The sequence below is a fragment of the Eurosta solidaginis genome, chromosome X (genome assembly GCF_040869045.1).
Source record: "Eurosta solidaginis isolate ZX-2024a chromosome X, ASM4086904v1, whole genome shotgun sequence".
In the NCBI taxonomy this organism is placed as follows: Eukaryota; Metazoa; Arthropoda; class Insecta; order Diptera; family Tephritidae; genus Eurosta; species Eurosta solidaginis.
The window spans coordinates 114,419,108-114,444,786 of NC_090324.1; the positions used below are offsets into that span (position 1 = coordinate 114,419,108).

At 36.0% G+C, this 25,679-nt stretch overlaps 1 protein-coding gene across 1 annotated transcript in view; it reads right to left on the bottom strand.

Moving 5' to 3' along the window:
- The window catches only part of dati (datilografo), a 1,513,307-nt gene that overhangs the window by 1,164,477 nt on the left and 323,151 nt on the right, over positions 1-25,679 (bottom strand). The window contains exon 3 of the mRNA XM_067758063.1: positions 12,601-12,785. Within this exon, the coding sequence (XP_067614164.1) occupies positions 12,601-12,785 (185 nt within the window). The remainder of the gene's footprint in view (positions 1-12,600; positions 12,786-25,679) is intronic.

Sequence of the window (25,679 nt, forward strand, 5' to 3'; positions counted from 1 at the left end):
CGAAACGGTGTCCACCCCTGGAACTAAGCATCACTCCCTTTTAAAATACTCATTAACACCTTTCTTTTGATACCCATATTACTTACTTACTTAATTGGCGCTTAACCGTCTAAACGGTTATGGCCGTCCAACAAGGCGCGCCAGTCGCTCCTTCGCTCCGCCAACCGGCGCCAATTGGTCACACCAAGGGAGTTTAAATCGTTTTCCACCTGGTCCTTCCAACGGAGTGGGGGCCGCCCTCTACCTCTGCTTCCATAGGCGGGTTCCGATAGAAACACTTTCTTGGCCGGAGCATCATCTTTCATTCGCATAACATGGCCTAGCCAGCGCAGCCGCTGCGTTTTAATTCGCTGGACTATGTTGATGTCTGCGTATAGCTCGTACAGCTCATCATTAAATCTTCTTCGGTACTCGCCATCGCCAACGCGTAGAGGTCCATAAATCTTTCGAAGAACTTTTCTCTCGAACACTCCCAAAGCCGCTTCATCTGCTGTTGTCATGGTCCATGCTTCTGCCCCATATAGCAGGACGGGTACGATAAGTGACTTGTAGAGTATGATTTTCGTTCGCCGAGAGAGGACTTTACTTTTCAATTGCCTACCTAGTCCAAAGTAGCATTTATTGGCAAGATTGATTTTTCGCTGGATTTCAGTGCTGATGTTGTTGCTAATGTTGATGCTGGTTCCCAAATAAACGAAGTCTTTTACTATTTCGAAATTGATACCCATATTATACAAATAAATTCTAGGGTCACCTCTGGTCCACCTTTATGGCGATATCTCGAAACGGCGTCCACCTATGGAACTAAGGATTACTCCCTTTTAAAATACTCATTAACATCTTTCGTTTGATACCCATATTGTACAAACGCATTCTAGGGTCACACCTGGTCCACCTTTATGGCGATATCTCGAAACGGCGTCCACCTGTGGAACTAAGCATCACTCCCTTTTAAAATACTCATTAACACCTTTCTTTTGATTCCAATATTGTACAAACAAATTCTAGGGTCACACCTGGTCCACCTTTGTAGCGATATCTCGAAACGGCGTCTACCTGTGGAACTAAGGATTACTCCCTTTTAAAATAATCATTAACACCTTTCTTTTGATACCCATATTGTACAAACAAATTCTAGGGTCACCTCTGGTCCACCTTTATGGCGATATCTCGAAACGGCGTCCACCTATGGAACTAAGGATTACTCCGTTTTAAAATACTCATTAGCACCTTTCATTTGATACCCAAATCGTACAAACGCATTCTAGAGTCACCCCTGGTCCACCTTTATGGCGATATCCCGAAAAGGCGACCACCTATACAACTACCATCACTCCCTTTTAAAACCATCCTTAATACCTTTAATTTGATACCCATATCGTACAAACAAATTCTAAGGTCGCCCCTGGTCCACCTTTATGGCGATATCTCGAAACAGCGTCCACCTATGGAACTAAGGATTACTCCCTTTTAAAATACTCATTAACACCTTTCTTTTGATACCCATATTGTACAAACAAATTCTAGGGTCACCCCTGGTCCACCTTTATGGCGGTATCTCGAAACGGCGTCCACCTATGGAACTAAGGATATATCCCTTTTAAAATACTCATTAACATCTTTCATTTGATACCCATATCGTACAAACGCATTCTAGAGTCAACCCTGATCCACCTTTATGGCTATATCCCTAAATAGCGTCCACCTATAGAACTATGGCCCACTCCCTCATAAAATACTCTTTAAGACCTTTCATTTGATATCCATATTGTACAAACAAATTCTAGAGTCAACCCTGATCCACCTTTATGGCGATATCCCTAAATGGCGTCCACCTATAGAACTATGGCCCACTCCTTAATAAAATACTCTTTAATGCCTTTCATTTGATACACATGTCATACAAACACATTCCAGGGTTTCCCTCGGTTCATTTTCCTACATGGTTATTTTCCCTTATGTTGTCACCATAGCTCTCAACTGAGTATGTAATGTTCGGTTACACCCGAACTTAACCTTCCTTACTTGTTTTTGTATATTTTAAGTCTCTTTTGTATTTCGCTCTTTTAACATTTTGTTCAACTTTATGAAATTAGTACTGAATTCAAGCTCACTGAATAAAGATCAAATTATATTAATATTCGTCCATTTAACTTTAATTTAAAACACTGCCCTCAATAATTAGAAAAAAGATAAGCTATCATGAAAGAAAATCGATGCAAAAGTACGTAAGTTATAAGCGATCAAATAAAAATACCCAGGTTGCGCAATTTCAACGTATACCTCAAAACGTACGTGTGGTATAAAGAAGATTGAAATATCTAGTTAAAATTTCAATTTATGAATAAAATTACCCATATTTTTAACTTTTTTTTAAATTTATTTATGTTTATACTATATTCTAACAATCTTTATCTTAATTTGATTTTACTATGTAGTCGAAATAATTTTGTGTTCTTCTTTAGCGCTTATTCAGTTTAGGATCGGTTTCTCTTATGAGAAACCAGCAGTAATCACCCATCATTGTGGCGTCCCAGAATCCTTGATATCGATTCTCAATTAATTTCATTTGCTGATGAAACCTTTCGCCATGTTCGTCACTTTCGTCGCCAAGATTTGCCAGAAAAAAGCTCAAATGTGAGTGCAGTAAGTGAATTTTTAAGGACATATTTACGCCTGGAAATAAATTATTAGCTAGGTAAACAAGATACAGAATATTGGGAAATTAATTTTAATAAGTCTTTAATATTTACCCATTTTCGCATAATTATTGATTAAGTCGTTCACTATCTGCTCGTAGTTAGGGCTTTTGTGTCTACCGAGAAAAGAAGCAACGACCTTTTCAAAGGATTCCCACGCTGCTGCCTCAACTGATGAGAGTAGTCCTTTGAATTGATTATTGTTGATCAACTTTTTTATTTGTGGTCCAACAAAAATACCTTCCTTTATCTTGGCTTGAGAAATATCTGGAAAAATTGTTGATCAACTTTTTTATTTGTGGTCCAACAAAAATACCTTCTTTTATCTTGGCTTGAGAAATATCTGGAAAAATTGTTTTCAAATAGTCGAATGCTTCGCCTTCTTTGTCCAAAGCCTTAACAAAGTTTTTAATGAGACCGAGCTCTTTCTTGACAAGAGGGGTGTATTTGATGTTATCCACACCAACGGTAAACTGGACTCTTTTCGGCCAATCCTTTCTGACGTAGTGGTCTTTACGAGCTCGGCTATCCCACTTACAGAGGAAGCAGCAGTGCTTGGTGTAGCCACTTTGTAGACCGCACAGCATTGCAACGACTTTGAGATCAGAACATATTTTCCAATCATGCTCTTCATATTTGATAAATTGTAGTAGCTTTTGCATTTCCTCGTAGGTTTCCTTTGCATTTACTGCATGTGCGATCGGGATAAAAGGCTTTTTGTTACTAATATGCAATAATACAGCCTTCAAACTCAGTTTATTGTTGTCTATGAACAATCGCCACTCTTTTGAATCATATGTTTGACCAAACTCTTTGAATAAACCAGGAATGTCGTTGCAATAGCATATACTGTCTTTCTTGATATAGTGTTTGGAAAATGGTTTGTGACGAGTTCTACAATATATCACCTTAACATCGGATGGCACAAATTTAAATTGTTGCATACGAGAAGTGTGGATATCGGCCTTTTTCTTGGATAGTTCCAAATCTCTTATCTAATCATTAAGTTGTGCTTGTGACAGAACGTTTCTCTAATTTCCCATGCGAAATTCAGTACAACTTGATTCCCCGCACTCAGATATTACTGTTGACAATGGAACTGGATCCGCAACTGCCGTTGAATGTAGTACTGGTAATGTCACTGTAGGTACGCTGGCATAGGTTACTCTTCTTGATCTTCCAACGCCAAGTACTTTTGTTTGACAAATATAACACTCTATTGAATGGTAAGTAGGTTCTCTCCATATCATTGCTTTATCAAATTTTATTTGTTGTCCTGATTCCGACTAAATCAATTCTACTCGACACGATGTACACAAAGTGTTCGGTGTCCATGGTTTTTCAGCATTTTTAGGCTCAATGCCAAAATACTTGGAGTATAAAGTTTTGATATGATCTGAGAACACTCGTCGTCGCCTTATGAGAGTATATTGGCCACACATGAAACAGAACATATCTGGATCGTTATTACACTCAAATTCTCCCGTCCTTTTACTCATTTTATTTTTTTTTAATAAATCACGGTTTTGAAATTTGACTTATGAACTGAACTATCTCCGGCGAGCCTTGCAGATGTTATGAAGTTTCAATGCGCATTAACTAATATTTATATTCGGAACAAGAATAAAATTGAAAAAATCAAATCAAATTTAAAAATATTCTGTGTCTTATAATTTTGAAAATCTACCTGCATACTTACCCATAAGTGACGGAAATACATGTTTATAACTACATGCCTATAGCAGGTTTCGAACCCAACCACTCTTCCTTTAGATGCAACCACTCTACCTACTATAAAACAATTCGAGTATTAAAAGTACTATTTGATTTATTTAAAGAAAAAGTATTATCATTGTTATGGTGTTATTCGTTTATCCGGATAATATCCCATTTGCACTTAATACCTTTAATATATGTATGTATACATACATTGAAGTTGCGCAACCTGGGTATTTTTATTTGATCGCTTATAACTTACGTAGTTTTGCATAGATTTTCTTCGATGATAGCGTATCTTTTTTCTAATTAAACAGAGCTTTACGTGAAGAAAAAATATCTGGGAAAAAAGTTGTGCGTTTTGGATTGTTGTCCTCGCAAAAAGTAATTTTTTTCATATTTTTCCATAAAAAAAAACAAAAATCTGAAATGATAAGCTAATATCTCAAAAACTATCTGGTTGAGCAAAAAACAATGTATGATGCATTTATAGCAAATTTTATTTTCTTTCCAATTCAGTAAACTTTTTTGCAATTACTTGACCCGTTCGATATACGTAATTAAAGGCAGCCATCTTTTTGGTTTTTTCGAATAACGGTAAATTGCAAAGATCTCAAAAACGGTACCATAGAATCAAAAAAGAACTCAATTTTCGAAATCAGGGGGTGATTTTACATACGAGCTTCATAACAGCGTTTCTGGTAAAGAGAAAAAGTTGAAATTCGTGGTCCAGTGTAATTCTTCCTGATGCCATCGACTTTGCATACCAGTTGACGTTAAGTTTTGGTTTTTTCGGTGTATTTCTACGTCTAGGAAGGCAATTTTGTTGTTCTGTTCTAATTCTTTAGTAAATTGTATCTTGGTATGCTGTGCGTTAAATATTGTTAATGTGTCTTCCACCTCTTTAGCTTTAACAATTGCGAATATGTCATCTACATATTTGGTTATGTATTTGATATATATGTCTTTGCTTCTTAATTCAGCGAGGCTGTCGTCCAATATTTTGTCCAGAACGATATATGCAATGGTTGGAGGTAGCAGGTTGCTTATTGCCATTCCGTAGATTTGTTGGTATAGGGTGTTGCTATATGAAAAGTAATTGTTGTCACGTAAGCAGAAATCGAGTATTGTCTGGAACTGTTATTTGTCTATTTGTGTATGTGTCTCCAAGATTTCCCATTTTTGCATAATAGGGCGTATTTCTAAATGTATGGGTATATTCGTAAAAAGAGATACGACGTCGAATGAAATGAGAATTTCGTCGTCTTGAATTGTGAAATTATTGATTTTTCCTTTAAGTTGAAGTGAACTTTTTATATTAAGATCTTCGGATATCATATTTTCTAAAATGCTTCCAACAAATTTTGATAATTTGTAACATGGTACATTAATAGATAAGCAAATCGATCTAAGTGGTGCGTATGGTTTATGAATTTTCGGAAGTCCGTAAAGTCTTGGAGCAATAGCAGCCGCGGATGTCAGCTGAAATTTTTGTTTTGCGTCGAGTCTTGGTTTTTTCTCTATACATATCGACCGAAACAGCCCCAACCCAGCAAACAATTTCATAAAGAATTTGGGCCAATCAACATATATTAAATATTTACGGTGAGCAAAACCGAAAAAACGCGGAATATTACAAACAACAACATGAAGCAGTTCTACCAACACATCAAATACAAATACGACGAAGAGATTTGTTACATAATCAAGCAACACAATAAAAACATTAAAAAACGGGCTAAACAAAATCAGCGCCTAAAATTTTTACTGCGGTGTAAAGATTATGGCATCATTCCACCACATTTACAGGGTAAGACAAAAACGATACAACACTGCTTTAAACTAGAGATTACACGACGAGGCCTTATTAAATTAGAACAATGCTTTCTTCTGAAAGTCGTTAACTTAGAAATAAAAGAATCAAACATTAATATTAAAATTATCACAACGACCGTTAAGCACATACAGGAAACGTTACAAAACAGGCTTCAGCAAACAGATTACGAAAAAATTATAGAGAACCACAAACATTTTTCGACACAAATCGCCACAAACACACAAAATGTATGCAACGACAAACTCCAGAAACAATTATCAATCCAATCATCAATGCAAGCAGAAAATTAACACAGCAACAAGTCTCATAAGGAAAATACACCTTCTAAGTGACAGCGATTTCATAGAAGAAAACAAGAATAAAATAAAAAATATTCTCTTCAAAAATAGCTACCCGAATGCACTAATAGAAAAGCTTATAATTAATACGACACAAAAAATGGACCACCCTAATTCATCAAATGGACAAACAGAAGCAAACACAAATAAAACTTATATTGGAGTTACCTACATACCCGGACTAACAAGTAATCAATCGCTCAGGAGAATTATGAAAAAAGACAACATACCATTTGCTCACAAACCACACAATACACTTAATCGTTTCTTTAAAAAAACAAAAGACAAAATATACAAGGAACAACAATGCAATGTAGTGTATAAAATTCAATACTCGAACATGAAATGGACGCAAAAAACAGAAAAAGAAATACCGCGCTTTCTCAACACCTGACTGACAATGATCATACAGCTGGTTTGGGAACGCAAGAATTTTAGATGTTGAGAGAAGATGCAAAAGGAAAATGACACTGGAAAGTCTCGGCATCCAACAACATATGACGAACGTCATGCATTTTAAAGAAGCCATTGAAAATACAAATAGCGCTTATACAACACTTTTAAAAAACGATAAAAACAAAAATAGGAAATGAATGTGTCGATTATCCTGAACCTGTGATGTTATTGTGTTTGTAAAACTAATTAAATTAGTGTGAGTTATTGTTTTAATGTTGCATTTGTAATGTTTATTGAAAATAATGATTCGTTTTGTATTTTTCATGTTGCTTGTTTGAAAATAAAATAGATACCCTGATGATGACGCGGATGCGTCGAAATGCATAGAAGAGAAAAGTAAAAACACTTGGTTTTTTCTTTATACATATCGACCGAAACAGCTCCAACCCAGCAAACAATTTCATAAAGAATTTCGTCCAATCAACATGTCATAAATATTTAAGGTGAGCACAACCGAAAAAACGCGGAATATTACAAACAACAACATGAAGTTCTACCAACACATCAAATACAAATACGACGAAGAGATTTTTTACATAATCAAGCAACACAACAAAAAAATTAAAAAAATGGCTAAACAAAAAGAGCGCCTAAAATTTTTACTGCTGTGTAAAAATTATGGCATTATTCCACCACATTTACAGGGTAAGACAAAAACGATACAACACTGCTTTAAACTAGACACTACACGACGAGACCTTATTAAATTAGAACAATTATTTCTTCTGAAAGTCGTTAACTTAGAAATTAAAGAATCAAACATTAATATTAAAATTATCACAACAACCGTTAAGCACATACAGGAAACGTTACAAAACAGGCTTCAGCAAACAGATTACGAAAAAATTATAGAGAACCACAAACATTTTTCCACACAAATCGCCACAAACACACAAAATGTATGCAATGACAAACTCCAGAAACAAATATCGAAAAATACTATAAAATTTGGCATGAGATTAAATGAAAAATGGTGTGTGTACAATACGAACATCGAAGTACCGCAGGAGTCGCGTTGGTTATTGTCACTTGGCAACAAATTCGCCTTACCAGTGTCAAGGAAAAAACTTTCACCCATTGAAATAATCGCCGATTTGGAACAATGCGTAAAAAGTTTTGAGGACGAGAGGGAAAAAGATACTGTAAGGAGTGACATTGCGGCAAAAATCAATACTTTTCAGCAAAAAATTAGAAACTACACGAAGGACAATTTTATACTGAAAACATCGGCAGACACCAAAAGTTTCCTTAACCAACACAGAAAGGAGATCATAATAACAAATGCAGACAAAGGCAACAAGACAGTTATACAAGTACGAATACAAGGACGAATACGAACTAAAAATGGAAGAGTTGCTAAACGACAAAAACACATACAAAACAATTAGGAATGATCCTACACAAAAACTGATGCGGAAGAATAACCCAATTATAAATAATCTTTACAAACAAAGGAGACTCGACGCAAAACAAAAATGTCAGCTGACATCCGCGGCTGCTAATGCTCCAAGACTTTACGGACTTCTGAAAATTCACAAATCACTTGCACCACTTAGACCTATTTGCTCATCTATTAATGTACCATGTTACAAATTATCAAAATTTGTTGGAAGCATTTTAAAAAATATTATATCCGAAGATCTTAATATAAAAAAATCACTTCAACTTAAAGAAAAAGTTAATAATTTCACAATTCAAGACGACGAAACTCTCATATACCCATACATTTAGCAATACGCAATATTATGCAAAAATGGGAAAAATTGGAGACACATACACAAATAGACAAAAAACAGTTCCGGGCGATACTCGATTTCTGCTTACGTGACAACAATTACTTTTTATATAACAACACTCTATACCAAGAAATCTACGGAACGCCAAGAGGAAACCCGCTACCTCCAACCATTGCAGATATCGTTCTGGACAAAATATTGGACGACAGCCTCGCTGAATTGAAAAGCAAAGACATATATGTCAAATAAATAACCAAATATGTAGATGATATATTCGCAATTGTTAAAGCTAAAGACGTGGAAGACATACTAACAATATTTAACGCACAGCATACCAAGATACAATTTACTAAAGAATTAGCACAAAGCGATTTCATAGAAGAAAACAAGAAGCAAATAAAAAATATTATCTTCAAAAATGGCTACCGGAATGCACTAATAGAAAAGCTTATAATTAATACGACACAAAAAATGGACCACCTTAATTCATCAAATGGACAAACAGAAGCAAAAACAAACAAAACTTGCATTGGAGTTACCTACATACCCGGACTAACAAGTAATCAATCGCTCAGGAGAATTATGAAAAAAGACAACATGACATTTGCTCACAAACCACACAATACACATAATAGTTTTTTTCCAAAAACAAAAGACAAAATAGACAAGGAACAACAATGCAATGTAGTGTATAAAATTCAATGCAACGGTAACAAAAACATTGCCTTCAATAAATGTTACATTGGCACAACGAAAAGAGCATTGAGAACGAGAAGACACGAACGTGAAATGGACGCAAAAAACAGAAAAACAAATACCGCGCTTTCTCAACAACTGACTGACTACGATCATACAGCTGATTTTGGGAACGCAAGAATTTTAGATGTTGAGAGAAGATGCAAAAAGAGGATGACACTGGAAAGTTTCCTCACCCAACAACATATAACGAACGTAATGAATTTTAAAAGAAGACATTGACAATACAAATAGCGCTTATACAGCACTAAAAAAAATTATAAAAACAAAAATAGAAAATAAGCAAAATAAATGTGTCGATTGTCCTGAACCTGTGATGTTATTGTGTGTGTACAACAAATTAAATTATTGTGAGTTATTGTTTTAATGTTGAATTTGTAATGTTTATTGAAAATAATGATTCGTTTTGTATTTTTCATGTTGTTTGTTTGAAAATAAAATAAACTTCCTGGTGATGATGCGGATGCGTCGAAATGCATAGAAGAGAAAAGTAAAAACTCTTGGTTTTTTCTTTATACATATCGACCGAAACAGCTTCAACCCAGCAAACAAGTACTTTATATTTTAATGTGGACTTAATAATTATTACAGCACCACCGTGAGCTTTGCCATCATAATGGGTACAAGTAATGGTATCAAAACTATATGTTTTGAAAGAGGATTTATTGGTAAAGTGTGTTTCAGAAATCATGAGTATATCTACGTTTCTAGTTACCATAAAATATTCTACTTCTAATTTATGATTACTGACTTATTTTGTTTTGTTGATTTTCCCACAGGGTGGATAAATGATGTATACTGGAACGATTCTCCGTCATCCCTCCTCAAATTTGGTTTCGAGACAAACCGGTTTGGGCGTGTGCCATTATTAGTGTCGATTTTCGTTCTCGATTGGCGTTCCATATTGCCATCTTAAGACTTAGCTGCATAATTTAGATAGAAGGGACGTCATCACTGTCATGAGCTCTGAGGTTAGCTCAATTCGCTTAGAGATCAGTGCTTCTAGCTTTTCAAAATTGTTATGTCTAGTTGTTTTAGGGCTTTGTTGTCCTTTTGTGATATCTGCGGAGCTTACGTTGTTGTTGGGAAGTGGTGGCATTTGACATATACATGGCATTAGATCTGCTGTTGGCCGACTTGACTGTATCTTATTTACAAACAAGTTCCTGATAAACCCGACAACCCTTGTAGTTGGCGGTATGATTTTGCAGGCAATGTACACATTTTGGTGGAGAATCATTGGTTTTTTCACAAAGAAAGATCGGATGGTCTAGTCCACACTTCACACATTTAAATGGCTTTTTACAATAGCGTTTGGTATGTCCAAGTCCTGACAACGATGACATTGTACTAAATCGTTTTCGAGGCGGCTCAATTTTGACCACTGCACTACATATCCGATTGATACCAAAACCACTTTTATTGTTTGCTGATGGTTTAAGGTCAGCAAAGCATTTTTGGCATTTTTGTTGTTTTGCTACGAGCGTTTATAATGTTTCGCACATTGTGGCCTTGTTGAGCTAAATCATGTATTATGTCTTATTTAGGTGTAGAGAAGTGAATGTTCTTAATTACTATTCTATAGGGTTTGTCCTCTTTTAGCTGATAAGTGTGGAAAACAATGTTATTAGTGTCAAGAAAAGCCACTAATTTTCTGTAATGATCACTATTTTTGGGCATCACTCTATCTTGTCCATCTCTCCCGGACTTTTACGGAAAGTTTTCTCTGCCAATTAGAACCGAGAACTAGTGATCATTTTATTAATGTTTTACATTTGGTATGAAAATTGGGGGAGTTTTATGGGTGACACTCTCAGTTGTTGCTGGTTCTTGTTCATTGCTATTGTTGTTAGCAGTGCTGACATCAGTTTGGGTGTTTGTGCCTAGGACAGAAAACCGGTTTGTCGTATTTGGTGTATTGTTTCGTCTTTGTTGCTTTTTTGATAGAACTGGAGAATCAATAATTTTGTGCTTAAATGCCTTATGCTGGTACATGCTTTGCCAGCCTCCGCTGTCATCACACATACCACCCGAAACAGCGTCTTTTTTTGTTTTTACTTCACACGATTATTTATTTACAAGAATGCAAATTTTAAGTACACACGATTATTTGTTTGCAAGAGTGCAGATTCAGGTAAAACGCTCTGTTTATGACCACACTCACTGAGTTTACGATAAGAACTGATATAAAATATTTGTCAACATTTTTGTGTTCGGGCCGAACCGCGTTTTTCTTCTTATTATTTTAATGTCAAATTTTGTATTTGTGTTTCAAGATAAAATTTATTTTTTTGTTTTCCCCAAAGTATTATTTATTTTGCCCATTGATTCTTTTGGCCTCGAAACTACCATGGACACTTTTTCACCATAAAATGAATTAACCAAAAACCCTTTAAAATGTTTTAGTTCATTTTGTATATATGTATATATTTATTTATAATACACACTTTTTAAAAACGAATATTAATGGGGAGGGCGATAGAACTTGTATTATTCGGGCAATGATGCGTTTGAGTAGGTGGTTTATGTAAAACTGGTGGTGGTTGGCTTGCACAACTGAGCTGCACTTGCCTGCTCCTGGCTGGGTATTGCCAGACGCAGGGAGGACTGTCCGAAAACTGGATCATGCCTTAAACACCGGCCTTTCTTAATATAACTTGACCACTTCTGCATTCATTTTGTGCAATTTGAGAGGATTTTAAACACAAATATTTTTTTTACTAGGGTAACTGTACAATTTGCTCTGCTCTTGTTTTTCGACTCGCAGTGTAGTGAAAACTATGAAAGCTCTATAAGTGAATAATCAATAGAAAAACCAAAATAATCCGCACCCTCTATTGCGCTTTTACCATGATGATCCGATACACACACCTCGATAAATAATTGATTAAATTTGTGCACTTTCTAATCGGAATGGTGCATTTCATTATAAAGCTTGTTTTATAAAGGATTTACATTTTTACTTGTCCTGATAATAAGTCCTTACAAAATTAGATGTAAATTTCGTACGTATAGAACCTCAAGGGTTATAGATTGTTGGAAATATATATTATATTACTGACCTTTGATGTATGCGTTCGAAGACTGGATTCGGTTGCGAATCCTTTGCCACAGATATTACAATGGAAGGGACGGTTTTTGGCGCGTTCTACTTGAGCGTCGTGATTACGTAAATGTTGCTGAAGATTTGATAATTGAATGAAGGCTCGTCCACAGTCTGGCAAGTGGCACTTATATGGCCTTTCACCTTAAATAAAACCAAATGACTGTACAAAAATCGTTTTTGTTATAAGCCTTTATAGAGTATGTGTATTTTGCCACCTATTACACGCGACTTCCTATGCATGTATTTTAACTTTTAGTTATGTATGAAATTTTAGATTGGGGTTTTTGAAACGTTTTTATAATACAATATTCCAAATTACAAAACACGTTTGAGAGATAATTGGCTGTTGGCAAGCAATTTTCAGTGGTCCCAGCAACTCCCCACCTTTAAGTTGAATAGGAAAAATTCGGCACTTTATTTGGATACTTTGTTCGACTTGCATCACTTTACTTGCGTTAATTAATTTTTAGTCAATTCTCTGAAAAACTTTAAATGAGTATTCAAACTAATTACATACATAAAAATGAACACACACATATTCCATGTATTTTGTTTTTGTTTTTCTCGGGTTTGTGAAAAACGTACTTTGCCGAAAGCTGAAATGTCAAAGTAGCGACAAAATACTTACTGTACTTAAAATTTCAAAAAACAGCTTAGCCTACCTTACCTCATAGCATGAACTTAATAGGATTTAAAATTTTTTTATTGGTTTTCAGAGTCGTTTAGGCTTAAAATAACACATGATTTAAAAATAATAAAAATTTCTTATAAAAATAATGTGTTTATTACCACGGACATGATAGTTATAAGTTTTATCGCATAAACATTGCATTTATGTTTGTTTGTTTTAATGGTGTGTTCAATTTATACTTATTATTAAGAATTAATTATTATTAAGATTCAATGGGTGATAAGGCACCAGCAGTTTCACCGTGTGATTCGCGGTTCGAATATCGGTGAGACCTTTGATAACATTACGAAATTGCTTGACGATGATTACATGACGGTTTTCGAAATGATACCATCGCAATATGCCAGTAAATGTTTCTTTCTTTCTTTTCAGTTTCTCTTAGAAAACATAATAATTGAATATTCAATTATTATAAGCCGGTGTTAAGCTCATGAATTCTCAATAATAAGTATAAATTGCACACCATTACACAAACAAACATAAATATGTAAAACTGAGCAAGAGTTTACAAATCTTCTCATTCTCAACGAAAAAGAAACTTTACAAAAACAAATCTACACAACACGCAAATTAATAGAGCCAGAATGTCTCAATTGTGTTGTTAGTGTAGAAATGAGAAAAACTGAAATAAGCATGAAAACAAATACCAGCAGGATAGCCTAGTGGTTAAGGCAACTGCAGTTTCACAGTGTGATTCGCGGTTCGAATATCGGTGAAACCTTTGATAACATTACGAAATTGCCTGATGAGGATTACGTTGGCGGTTTTCGAAATGGTACCATCGCAATATGCCAGTAAATATTTCTTTCTTTCGTTTCAGTTTCTCTTAGAAAAACATAATAATTGTATATTCAGTTATTTTAAGCCGGTGATAAGCTCATGAATTCTTAATAATAAGTATAAAAATTGCATGGAAAATATTTACGTTACTGATGGTATGTTAGACAGTACTGGTATTGCGGCACCCGTTAACTATCGTATCGTAATTTTCGATATATTGTAACAGATTCTTTGAGTTTGTAATGGAAAAATAAAAAAATACACTTTTTTTTATATAAACATTCAAAATGGTTGTTTAAGTTCTAGTTTACTTGGACGTGCCGAAATTGGATACTACCGTAGAAGCAATTTATGGGTCAATACAATTGGTGATCCATATATCCCTCTTAGGTATTGACCTGTTTGCTAGGCCACCAGTAGGTTGACAGTTAATCATTCCTGAGGGGCGGAGGTACACATTATTGTTGCCACTAATGCTTGGCTGCATCTGGATAGTCATTATGCGATTTGGTTTCCAAGCCTCTATAGAATTAGCCTACTTTATAAAGTGCACTGTAGCCAGTGGCGTCTATTTATGTTTATTCCTTTTTCTGCCAAAGAAATATTCAATTGAATGTTTTCGAGAGCCTTTTTGCTCTCGAATAAAATTGTGTAACATTTACGATTTATGGAGTATGCTCACTGCATTCGTAATACCAAATTATGATACCAGTCATACGGTCAAATATAACACGATACCAAATATGCAATTTTAGGAGACGAGTATATCGGTTCGGAAAACACGATGCGGGCCCAGAGCAAAACGTTTTTTAATAATAATTTTAGTTTTTTATTTATACCAACTTTCAACGCTGTAACTTTAAACGTGTTCACGATATCGATCAAAATCAATAAGTGGGCGTTACCACTACACAGAGAAAAATGTGATACCAAATTACGATACCAGTCATACGTCCAAGTATAACACGAAATCAAGTATGCAATTTTAGGAGACGAGTATCTCGATCTCGGAAAACACGATACGGCCCCGAGCAAATCGTTTTTTAATAATAATTTTAGTTTTTTATTTATACCAACTTCCATCGCTGTTACTTTAAACGTGTAGATAAGCACTAGTAGATAAGCTCAGAAGGACAAATGGGGATTCAAAAAGAAATAATGAAAGGGAAAATAATAGCTGGACGACCATGACATAGACGGGAAAAGCAATATATAAATTGGCAAACTTCTTTAAAAAATACAACACTAACACAGCATTCAAAACACCGAACAATCTAGGGTGAAAACTAAGAACTAACACTAACTCAGAGGATCCGTTTAGCTGCCACGTCGTATACAAGCTTACCTGCTGATTCCAGCATAGTTACATAGGACAAACAAGACGGCAAATAAGAAGGAGGTTCAGAAAACATATTATAGATTATAACAAAAAAATACGGAATCCAAACATTATACCCGAGTCTAACTTCGCGAATCACATGGTCGAGGATGAATGTTCCCCAGCAAACATCAATAAAACAGTTAGGGTTCTTCACATACAAGCAAAAGGCCAACGTCTCAACGTACTCGAAAACATGGAAACCTACAAACAAAAAAGATTCGACGGTAGAATAATAAACGAACAGATAAACCCATTTTCTGACACAATATTCGAGCCTTTAAAACTTGTTTACAAGAAACAAAGTAATCACACAGGTACAACAGACAAACACCCAACAACAAATAAACACAAAACAATGAACACACTAAAACAACGAACCCACAAAGAAGGTCAAGCGACTAAAATTACGGATCTTTACCTACCCCAGTCAGCCACACAAATCGATTAGTAAACCACCCTCGGTTCTGAATGAACACACAGCACATACACATAACTAAATATACACATGCATCACTTTTGACAATACCTGCTCATGCACCTATGAACTATAAATACAGGACAAACGACAACAAAAGATCAGAACGAAAAGCGACACTGATGATGGCACAACGCCGAAACCGGTTTGTCTCAAAACCAAATTTGACATGGGATGACGGAAAATCGTTCCAATATACATCATTTATTCACCCTGTCGGAAAATCAACAAAGCAAGATAAGTCAGTTATTGCTTGTCAGGCTTTTAACTTGAACGCGGACGGACTACTAACAATTTACAAGCGACGCCTACTGAAAATATATAAAGCAAAGGCGAGCATTTGCTTCAACAAACAATGCTTGGAATTGAATGTTACTCCAAAGTTCGCTAAAATAACAATAAAGGAAAAGGATTTTTTAAAATATGAGTTGGAAAGCTTATACTCGAAGGATGAGATAAATGCCGAGTTATTATCTATCCATGCAAGATTGGCAGAACAACTACCTACGACTGCATTAATGGAATGTTTCGACCACATTAAGACAGAGGTCGATCAGGAACTACAACAAAAATACAGGTCGCTGAACCAAAAATTGGACAAGCTGGCAGGACGACGAGATGGTAACCAAAACCCAAAAACTCACCAGTTTCATGACAAGTTCGTTAACCTCACAACAGTGGCCATTACCAAGGAAGATGCACAAATTCTCGAAAAGGGCCTGAAGCACAATATCATGGACCAAAATACAGTAAGAAAAACGGAGCAAGCGATCGTAGATGCGGAGATCGCAATGTTATTGATACAACAGGAAGAACAGGAGCACACAAGACACATGTGCAGGGAAATCATAAAAAAGGAGGTTATGGTTATGGTTTATTCATTTTTTCTTCCATCGTAACATATTAACTGAAGTTAACATCATTTAGATTGAAATATAAGAAAAAAGGTAAAGCATTCTGTAAAATATGATATAATAGAGTTGAATGCTACAACTAAATAAATTATTAAATCTAATGTGTGGGGTTACATGGCACTTAAAAATCAATTAAAATGAGTATGTATGTATATGGCGATATAACAAAATTTTTAATTCAGATACAAATTAAGCAACAGGGTCCAGCAAATTTTTGATATAATTATGTGAAAGCCCAAGAAGGACAAAACTCTAATAAAGAGGAGAAAACAATAAAGAATCTACGGCATAAACTAAGGAAAAACAATATTATCACAACGAAAGCGGACAAAGGATACACCACCGTGCTAATGGAAAAAGAGAAATATATATCCAAAACCGAAGATCTCATAGAGGAAATGAAATGTCGAAGAACGAGAGAGGATCTCACAGATGAATACCAAAAACAAATCAAAGTTGCTATAAAAAATGCAAAAAATATAGTAGATTCTAACATGGCACATAGATTGGTCCAAATGAACCCTTCGGCTCCTCCACTGATTGCGCTACCAAAAATCCACAAGCCGGACACGCCAATGAGGCCCATCATTAATCTTAAATCGGCACCATGTTACAAACTGTCCAAATATTTAAAAATGATATTGAAAAATACTCTGGAGCTAAGGAACGAATATGCAATAGCTAACACAGCAGAACTAATAGGGAGAGTTCATACCGTAGAGCTAAGAAAGAACATAAACAGCATAAAAATGCAGCATTAAGGCACTTGGTACATAGACTTGAAAGAACACCTCTTTCACAAGAGGCATATAAGAGAGAACTTGAGGTCATATATAATATGCTGCAAACAATGGATGATATAAAAAAGCACTAGTAGATAAGCTCAGAAGGACAAATGGAGAACAAAAAGAAATAATGAAAATAAAATAATAGCTGGACGACCATGACATATACTGGAAAAGCAACATATAAATTGGCAAACTTCTTTAAAAAATACAACATTAACACAGCATTCGAAAATTCGAACAATCTAGGGCGAAAACTAAGAACTATTAATAACTCAGAGGATCCGTTTAGCAGCCGCGGCGTATACAAGCTTACCTGCGGATTCCAGCATAGTTACATAGGACAAACTGGACGGCAAATAAGAACGAGGTTCAGAGAACATATTAGAGATTTCAACAAAAATACGGAATCCAAACATTATACCCGAGTCTAACTTCGCGAATCACATGGTCGATAATGAATGTTCCCCAGCAAACATCAATAAAACAGTACAACCAAAAGGCCGACGTCTCAAAGTTCTCGAAAACGTGGAAATATACAAACAGAAAACATTCGACGTTAGAATAATAAACGAACAGATAAACACAATTTCTGACACAATATTCGAGCCTATAAAACTTGTTTACAAGTAACAAAGTAATCACACAGGTACAACAGACAAACACACAACAACAAATAAACACAAAACAATTAACACACCAAAACAACAAACCCACAAAGAAGACCAAACGACTAAAATTACGGAACTTCACCTACCCCAGTCAGCCACACAAATCGATTAGTAAACCACCCTCGGTTCTGAATGAACACACAGCACATACACATAACTAAATATACACATGCATCAATTTTGACAATACCTGCTCATGCACCTACGAGCTATAAATACAGGACAAACAACAACAAAAGATCAGAACGAAAATCGACACTGATGTTGGCACAACGCCGAAACCGGTTTGTCTCAAAACCAAATTTGACAAGGGATGACGGAAGATCGTTCCAATATACATCATTTATCCACCCTGTCGGAAAATCAACAAAACAAGATAAGTCAGTTATTGCTTGTCAGGCTTTTAACTTGAACGCGAACGGACTACTAACAATTTACAAGCGACGCCTACTGAAAATATATAAAGCAAAGGCGAGCATTTGGTTCAACAAACAATGCCTGGAATTGAATGTTACTCCAAAATTCGCTAAAATAACAATAAAGGCAAATACCAAAGCTAGCTGGAAAACAGTTAGAAAAGCGGAAAAGGATTTTTTAAAATATGAGTTGAAAAGGTAATACTCGAAGAAGGATGAGATAAATGCCGAGTTATTATCAATCCATGTAAGATTGGCAGAACAACTACCTACGAATGCATTAATGGAATGTTTCGACCACATTAAGACAGAGGTCGATAAGGAACTACAACAAAAATACAGGTCGCTGAACCGAAAATTGGACAAGCTGGCAGGACGACGAGAGGGTAACCAAAACCAAAAACCTTACCAGTTTCATGACAAGTTCGTTAACCTCACAGTGGCCATTACCAAGGAAGAGGCACAAATACTCGAAAAGGGCCGGAAGCACAACATCATGGACCAAAATACAGTAAGAAAAACGGAGCAAGCGATCGTAGATGCGGAGATCGCAATGTCATTGATACAACAGGAAGAACAGGAGCACGCAAGACACATGTGCAGGGAAATCATAAAAAAGGAGGTTATGGTTATGGTTTATTTATTTTTTTCTTCCATCGTAACATATTAACTGAAGTTAACATCATTTAGATTGAAATATAAGAAAAAATGTAAAGCATTCTGTAAAATATGATATAATAGTGTTGAATGCTATAACTACATAAATTATTAAATCTAATGTGTGGGGTTACATGGCACTTGAAAAGCAATTAAAATAAGTAAGGACGGGACTGTATTCGGCTGTGCCGAAAACTTCATACCTTTCATGGCTGAACAATATACTTATCCGGTTCGTAATCTCCAAATAACCGGAAGTATAAGATAAGAAATATATACTGAACAGATGTACATACCTAAACGATTTTTAAGATAAATATAAAATAAACAAGTAAGGACGGGAATGTCTTCGGCTGTTCCGAAGACTTCATACCTTTCATGAATGGGGCTTTTTCCCGTTCGTAATCTCCAAATAATCGGATGTATAAGATAAGAAATATATAGTGAACAGATGTACATACCTAAACGATTTTTAAGATAAATATAAAATAAAAAATAGGTAAGTACATTGTGTGAGGATGCAAAGTTTCAGGTTTTTTGTGGTCTGCGTGTAAAAACTGTGACTAAAAATTACGTACTTCAACAATATTTGACGTGAACGTAACTATTTGATGAATTTTGATGAATTTTGAAGCTTCTAGCCATAAAAAAGGTGCAAAAAGGACAGTTTATATGGGGTATATAATATATATGCCACCGATCTCTATGATTTTTTCAGACAACAATAAAGGCTATATACGTATGCATTTGGTGAAATTTGAAGCTTCTAGCTGTTAAAATGGGGCAGAAATTGCGCAAAGTTTCTCATCTGAACAATCGGTTGTATGAAATATATACTATATATACCACCGGTCTCTATGATTTTTTCAGACAATAATATATACTATACACGTAAGCATTTGGTGAAATTTGAACATATCTAAACGATTTTTAAGATAAATATAAAATAAAAAATAGGTTGGTACTTTGTGTGACAATGCAAAGCTTCACGTTTTTTTGTGGTCTTCATGTAAAAAATATGACTACGAATCACGTATTTCAAAAATATATGACGTAAACGTAACTATTTGATGAAATATGATGAATTTTGAAGCTTCTAGCCGTAAAAAAGGGGCAAAAACAACAGTTTATATGGGGTATATAATATATATACCACCGATCTCTATGATTTTTTCAGACAATAATATATGCTATATACGTAAGCATTTGGTGAAATTTGAAGCTTCTAGTTGTTAAAACGGGGCAGAAATTGCGCAAAGTTTCTTATCTGAACAATCGGTTGTATGAGATATATACTATGTATACCACCGATCTCAATGATTTTTTCAGACATCAATATATGCTATACACGTAAGCATTTGGTGAAATTTGAAGCTTCTAGCTGTTAAAATGGGGCTGAGATTGCAAAAAAAATATATATATACTAGCAAATTGGTATCTTTTGACAAAAAAGATTTATACCCATCAATACCACTATCGGAGACTTTGGACATAATTAGCTCAACAATAGTTCATAATACAAAAAAACAAAGTGATAAGTATGCAAACCACAAATACGCTAAGAACCACTTTACGTCAAAACTATTTTCAATTCAACAATAAAATATATAGACAAACAAACAGTCTTGGAATGGGAAGCCCCACATCAGCAATTCTTATGGAAGTGTTCATGCAAAATCTGGAAGAAAAGTACATACAGGAGCTGAAATCCAAATTGGGCGTGTCATTTTATGCTAGATACGTGGATGACATAATATGCGTTTTAACTTCTAATAACGAAGAGCTTGTACTGGAGTGCCCCAACAAGCAGCACGGAAATATAAAATTTACAATGTGGTAACGAACGATAAACACAATACTAACACTAACCAGCAACCGCTTTCAATAAGTCCGTTTAAAATAAAACTCTTAGTATTTTCAGTTGACTTTAACTTTTTATTGATTTACCGACGGTAATATCGCGTCGGTATGCATATGACCACAAAAATTGACTGCCTTTACTTTAATATTTAAATTGCCAAAAAGGTGTCTATTTACTTATTAAATAAATTACATAGGTAAAGAGTTTAACAAAGAAAATTAGAGAACAATGAAATCAAGAAAAAATAAAATAATATAAAATATTGGAACCAATAAGTGGACTGTAACAATTGACTGCGTAGCGGTAGAATCGTATGATGCTGCTGGCATTGAACGTGCATTCGCTTTGTATGTACATAGGGATAGGCATACATATGTAAATATGTATGTACGCTTTTTATTAGTCAACTGCATGCTATTAAATATGATGTTATGTTGAAGGAGTTGAATGACTTCCGGCGTATGACGATATCGCAGAGGTTCCCAAGTAGTTATTACAAACATACCTCCACCCCTGAACGACGCGTTCAGAAAGGCAATGTCGATGAAGAACCCGATCCCGCAATCGATGATGATGGAATATATTTCCCCTCGCCGGATTATGACGAAGTTAGAATAGCAATAACCAGATTGAAAAACAACAAGGCCGTGGGCGCTGATGGATTGCCTGCGGAGCTATTCAAGTTCGGCGGCGAGGAGTTGGTAAGGCGCATGCACCAGCTTCTTAGCAAAATATGGGCGGACGAAAGCATGCCCGACGGTTGGAATCTAAGGGTTCTTTGCCTAGTCCACAAGAAGGGGGATACTGCAAAATGCACCAACTATCGTGGAATCAGCCTTCTTAATATCGCATATAAGGTCCTTCCAAGTGTATTGTGCGAAAGATTGAAGCCCACCGTGAACCGGCTGATTGGACCTTATCAGTGCGGCTTCAGACCTGGTAAATCTACCATCGACCAGATTTTCACAATGCGCCAAATCTTGGAAAAACACCCGTGAAAAGAGAATCGACACACATCACCTCTTCGTCGACTTTAAAGCCGTCTTCGACAGCACGAAAAGGAGCAGCTTAAATGTCGCTATGTCTGAATTTGGTTTTCCCGCATAACATATACTTCTGTGCAAAATGACGTTGAGCAACACCATCAGCTCAGTCAGAATTGGGAAGGACCTCTCCGAGCCGTTCGAAACTAAACGAGGTTTCAGAGAGAGTGACTCCCTATCGTGCGATTTCTTTAATTTGATGCTAGAAAAAATTATACTAGCTGCAGAACTTAACCGCACTGGAACAATATACTAAAACAGCGTGCAATTACTGTCATATGCTGATGACATTGATATCATCGGCCTAAACACCCGCACTGTTAGTTCTGCATACTCCGAACTGGAAAAAGAAGCGGTAAAGATGGGTTTGCTGGTGAATGAGGACAAAACGAAGTACCTGCTGTCATCGAGCAAAGAGTCATCGCATACGCGCCTTGGCAACCACGCTACTGTTGGCAGCCATAATTTCGAAATAGTAAAAGACTTCAACACTAGCAACATCAGCACTGAAATCCAGCGAAGAATCAATATTGCCAATAAATGCTACTTTGGACTAGGTAGGCAATTGAAAAGTAAAGTCCTCTCTCGGCGAACGAAAATCATACTCTACAAGTCACTTATCGTACCCGTCCTGCTATATGGGGCAGAAGCATTGACCATGACAACAGCCGATGAAGCGGCTTTGGGAGTGTTCGAAAGAAAAGTTCTTCGAAAGATTTATGGACCTCTACGTGTTGGCGATGGCGAGTACCCAAGAAGATTTAATGATGAGCTGTACGAGCTATACGCAGACATCAACATAGTCCAGCGAATTAAAATGCAGCGGCTGCACTGGCTAGGCCATGTTATGCGAATGAAAGATGATGCTCCGGCCAAGAAAGTGTTTCTATCGGAACCCGCCTATGGAAGCAGAGGTAGAGGGTGGCCCCCCACTCCGTTGGAAGGACCAGGTGGAAAACGATTTAAACTCCCTTGGTGTGACCAATTGGCGCTGGTTGGCGGAGCGATGGAGCGACTGGCGCGAATTGTTGGACGGCCATAACCGTTTAGACGGTTAAGCGCCAATTAAGTAAGTAAGTAATAAAGTATGATGGGAGGAAGAACAAACACGGCATTTCACAGAGCTCAAACACTTGTTAAACTGGTGGGAGCTACCTAGGCAATAAAAGCACAATTTCTTATTTTTCACAGTCATTCGTCTGGCATTAACCTCAAGTGCTTTAAACTTAGGGCAATGAGTTAGGGTGTGTACATCTGTGCATTGCACAACACACTGATTATTGTGCTTCACTTTTGATGAATTTGCAAAATGTGCTACGGCAGCCCGCCGACCTGTTGAATGAGTACTAGGTTGGCATGACTCCAGAGAATCACATCGGCGAACTAAAAATTGCAGCAACTCTTCAAATGTCCGTTCCATTACAGCGTCGCTGGATTCTGCCCAATCCTTCTTTGTTTCGTCATCCACCTTGCCCAAAAGTATGTGGATAAGCCATGGATCACGTTGGTTGGAGTTGAGAGCATTAAGTCCTCGAATGACTTCATCTGCTCCGTCAGTTATTTTCCGCAAAGAATTCGCATTTTCCGTGTGGCAAGTAGGAAGAGATAAAAAGGATTGAATAAACGATCGTACGATAAGCGGTTTACGATCATACCGCTGTGTCAGACGATCCCATGCCTCCAAATAATTTGCATCTGTCAGCGCCAAACGCTTCACCAGCTGCAAGGCTTCTCCAGCTAGGTAGGACTTCAAATAATGAAATTTTTGTGTCGGTGTTAGATTATTATTTTGATCGATGGCACCCGTAAATAAATCCCTGAACGAGGGCCGATCTTGATAACTACCGGAAAACGTTGGTACTTGGATTTTTGGTAAGTGGATATTCGAAATAGTTTGTGTTTCATTTAGGCGTTCGAGGAAAGCAGCTTGTTGCCCAGCCAACTTGTTGATCGAATCTTCATTCGACGCACCTGGCAAGTCTCGAGTCTTGCCTTTCAGTGCGGTAGACAGCAATGCATGAGCCATAAAATACTTATCCTTGTAGTTCAGTATGTCGTCTACTACTACTACTGGATCTACGAACCCTTCTTGATCCTCGTACTCGTAGAGCTGCTTGCTCAATTCAGACAACTCACTAAAACTTAGCTCTAGCTTTTGTAAGCGATTTGCCAAGAGCTCCGCGTTGACTGTCTCCTCAATATTTTGAGCTGCATCATATGCACGGGATATGGTTTCCTTAGCCCAACCACGCCTTCTCGTCAAAACATTCATTTTGTTAATTTAAATTTAAATATTTTCTAAAATTTCACGTAGGTATTTCACTATTTGCAGTTAGTTACTTTTTCTCAAATGAACGACTCTATGTTACAACGTCTTAACTTTTCTCGTTTTGATATAAAAATAAGCTATTGAATTATTGTTGTACAATTTTATCTCCATAGATAAGACTTTTTTCCCACTTTCACAATTTAAAGCTGTTAGCTTTTTTGTATTTAATTTACAAGGTTTCAAATGATTTTTTTGCAAATGAACTAGGTATTTACAAATGAAATGTAAAATTTTTTCTCAAATAAAACACACAGCTTTTGTATTTGTTTTATGATTTAGATATAAGAAAATATCGCCACTTTCAAAGTTTAGTTTTTAGATAATTTGTTCCAAAATGAAATGTTAAATTTTTTTCTCAACTACACTATATCTGTAGTTTTTTGACATAACCGAATAAGTTTGTCTTGATTCTATTCACAAGCTTTTAATTGATTTTCTGCAAATGGAATATTTAATTTTTTGCAAATACAAAGTTTTTGTTATTTTTTATCGTTCGCACTTGATTGATTCCCACGCGAATCAGTTTTCAAATATCGATATTAGAGACCGGAACCCGCACGATCCGGCTCGTAAGGACCAAATTTTTAAATGGTAACGAACGATAAACACAATATTAATTAGCCCGTGTGCTAATTTCCAGCAACCGCTTTCACTAAGTCCGTTTAAAAAAAACTCTTAGTATTTTCAGTTGACTTTAACTTTTTATTGATTTACCGACGGTAATATCGCGTCGGTATGCATATGAGCACAAAAATTTTCTGCCTTTACTTTAATATTTCAATTGCCACAAAGGTGTCTATTTACTTATTAAATAAATTACATAGGTAAAGAGTTTAACAAAGGAAATTAGAGAACAATGAAATCAAGAAAAACAAGTAAGGAAGGTAAAGTTCGGGTGTAACCGAACATTACATACTCAGTTGAGAGCTATGGTGACAACATAAGGGAAAATAACAATGTAGAAAAATGAACCGAGGGTAACCCTAGAATGTGTTTGTATGACATGTGTATCAAATGAAAGGTATTAAAGAG